The sequence below is a fragment of the Lolium rigidum genome, chromosome 4 (genome assembly GCF_022539505.1).
Source record: "Lolium rigidum isolate FL_2022 chromosome 4, APGP_CSIRO_Lrig_0.1, whole genome shotgun sequence".
Lineage (NCBI taxonomy): Eukaryota > Viridiplantae > Streptophyta > Magnoliopsida > Poales > Poaceae > Lolium > Lolium rigidum.
Window position 1 is genome coordinate 217613678 of NC_061511.1, and position 2348 is coordinate 217616025.

Below are 2348 nucleotides of genomic sequence, written 5' to 3' on the forward strand. Positions count from 1 at the left end.
GCTTTTCGCACAACCGCGATACTTCGAATTGATAAAAAAAGAAACTGTTTTATAAGACCAGGAATGACAATGGAACATTTCGATCTAGAATTTGACAACGACTTGGGAGATATATGAATCTCATGTTATTTTGACCTGGCGACTGCAACTTAACCTCAGAATAATTTTTCGTTTGCCATGAAGGCGCAGAAAAATCAACTACTAGACTCGATGAATGAAATAAGGGAAATAAACCTGATGTGAACCTCCGAGGGCTCCGACCGACTCTAACACCGACATACTGTTTGAATCAACTCAATTATTCAAATCGCTCCCTCGCGCGCGCGCGCGCTCACTGCATTGCTATTCCCCCGGCAGCAACCTGCTGATGGTCGCTGCTGCTCTTGTTGATATCAGCCGGCTCGAGCAGCATGCCGGCGGCGACAGTGTTGGTTGGCGCTCCGCTCCACACCGACGCTGTGAACAGCGGCTGATCGTGCCACATGAGCGTCAGGCAGCCGGCGCTCTGCATCACGCCGAACCTGGCGCCGGAGTACTCGCGGAGCAGAGTGAGCGCCTGCCAGGTCTCCCTCGGCCCGACCGGTAACTGGGCAAACCCGGCGCGCAAGAGCCGGGCGCGCCAGAGGTTGAGCGGCTCGTGGCGCTCGACGCGGCCACTGCCCTCGCCGCAGACGATGTCGAAGATCTCCCGCTGCAGGTACGCCTCCGCTCCGAGGCTGCGGTGGTGAGGGGACCTCGCCTCCATGGAGTCGATCACGGCTGCGTAGTAGAAGAGCGCGTTGGTGAACCGCTCCACCAGCGACGACTTATTGTGGTCCGCCTCCTGCTCGACGACCGCGAACACCCTGGGCTGCATGGCGGCGACCCAGCCGAGGACGGCGTCGATGGGCGAGGGGCGGGACGTGGACGCGGCGTCCGGGTCCACGAGGAGGCGGTGGAGCTGGTAGATGGAGTTCACAGCCAGCGCCTCGCCGGGGATGATCTGGAACATCCAGGGCTGGAGCGAGTCGAGGTCGTGGCCGGTCACCGCGCGGAAGGAGAAGGGCACGTTGCAGGCGCGCGCGAACTCGGCGAGGCGGAGCCCCACCTCGTAGAGCTCGTTGCACGATCCATCTTCGGCGGGTGGAGGGCCGACTCCGGTGAGGCGGATGGCAGGCGGGCCGCCGGGGCGGAGGGAGAGGGTCCTGATGAGTGCTGGCCACTGCACGCCCTGCATGATGGCGAGGTCGATGATGTGCACGCGGTCGCAACCGTCGAAGGCCCGCAGGATGGCCTGGTTGGCCATGAAGTGGGCGAACTTGAGGTAGGGCCCCGCGTCGTAGAACTGGCGGTACAGCTCTCCGGCGTGGGCCGCGGACGAGGCCGCGTCGAGCACGCCGCCGGGTAGGGTCGGTGACGCCGGGACGAGGCGGTGAGCCAACGCGAGAGCGAAATGGCTGACGACGCGTCCGATCCCGGAGGCCGCCGTGACCTTGGTGGTGAGTGCCGTGTGCGCCTCGGACAGGTTGCGGAAGGCGACCGCGTAGTCGCCCGCCTGGATGGCCTTGGCGCACGTGACGAGGAGGTGCACGAGACGGATCGCGTTGTTCTCGGCCTGCTCCTGGCGCTTCCTTGCGGCCTCAGCCTCAGCAAAGGTGGGCGGGAGCGGGACGGCGGGCACGACGGCCGTGCACATGGATGCGCCGGCGCCGTTGGTCGTCGTGGCAGCGCCGGGGGCGGACGGGAGCGGAAGTTTGCCGGCGGCGGGGTCCATACCGAAGGCGAACGGGGTGAGCTGGGGAGTACCGCGCGGGGAGTGTGAAGGACGAAGGCTGGCCGGTGTGTGGTGAGCTGTGTGTGGCTGCCGCTCGCAGTTGCAGTTGTATTTGTAGAGCGGGGAGAGTACACGTGGAAGGGTAGCAGAGCGGGCGTCCGGGAAACCGTGGGTGCGGGCACAAATGGGTGGTCCCAGTTGCCATAAGCACACACCCAGATGGGCTGGGCCGGGCCAGGCCGGGTTTTGGGCAACCCATTCTAAAGCCCGGGCCTGGCCTGGGCCCTAAATATAGTTTTTTGGGGCTGAAAATGGCACCTTAATTTGAAAATGAATTAAAAATCATTACTCCTATGTAGAACAAAATGTGGGATACCAAATTTTTAGGTCTTTTCGACTATGATGTGGGCATAAGATAGGACCAGAGCCCGGCCCAGCCCGGCCCAGCCACATGGGTTGGATATGTCCATGGTTGGTCCATGTTTTAATGGATTTGCGGCGGAATAATACCGATTTAACGTACTGATTAATTTTAATAAATTACTATATATTTTATGTATCACCATAGTCCAACTGTCGATAATTTTTTACTACA

The 2348-nt window shown here is 60.6% G+C and overlaps 1 protein-coding gene across 1 annotated transcript; it reads right to left on the reverse strand.

Annotated features, from left to right (window-relative positions):
* Window positions 1-331: 331 nt before the first annotated feature.
* On the reverse strand, window positions 332-1753 carry LOC124648264 (DELLA protein SLR1-like). Its single transcript, XM_047188055.1, has one exon. The coding sequence runs from the start codon at window positions 1751-1753 to the stop codon at window positions 332-334; it is 1422 nt and encodes a 473-aa protein (XP_047044011.1).
* Window positions 1754-2348: the final 595 nt, after the last annotated feature.

What these genes read in the sequence shown, in the direction of transcription:
- LOC124648264 (XM_047188055.1), bottom strand. Translation starts at nt 1,753, where the DNA reads ATGGACCCCGCCGCCGGCAAACTTCCGCTCCCGTCCGCCCCCGGCGCT.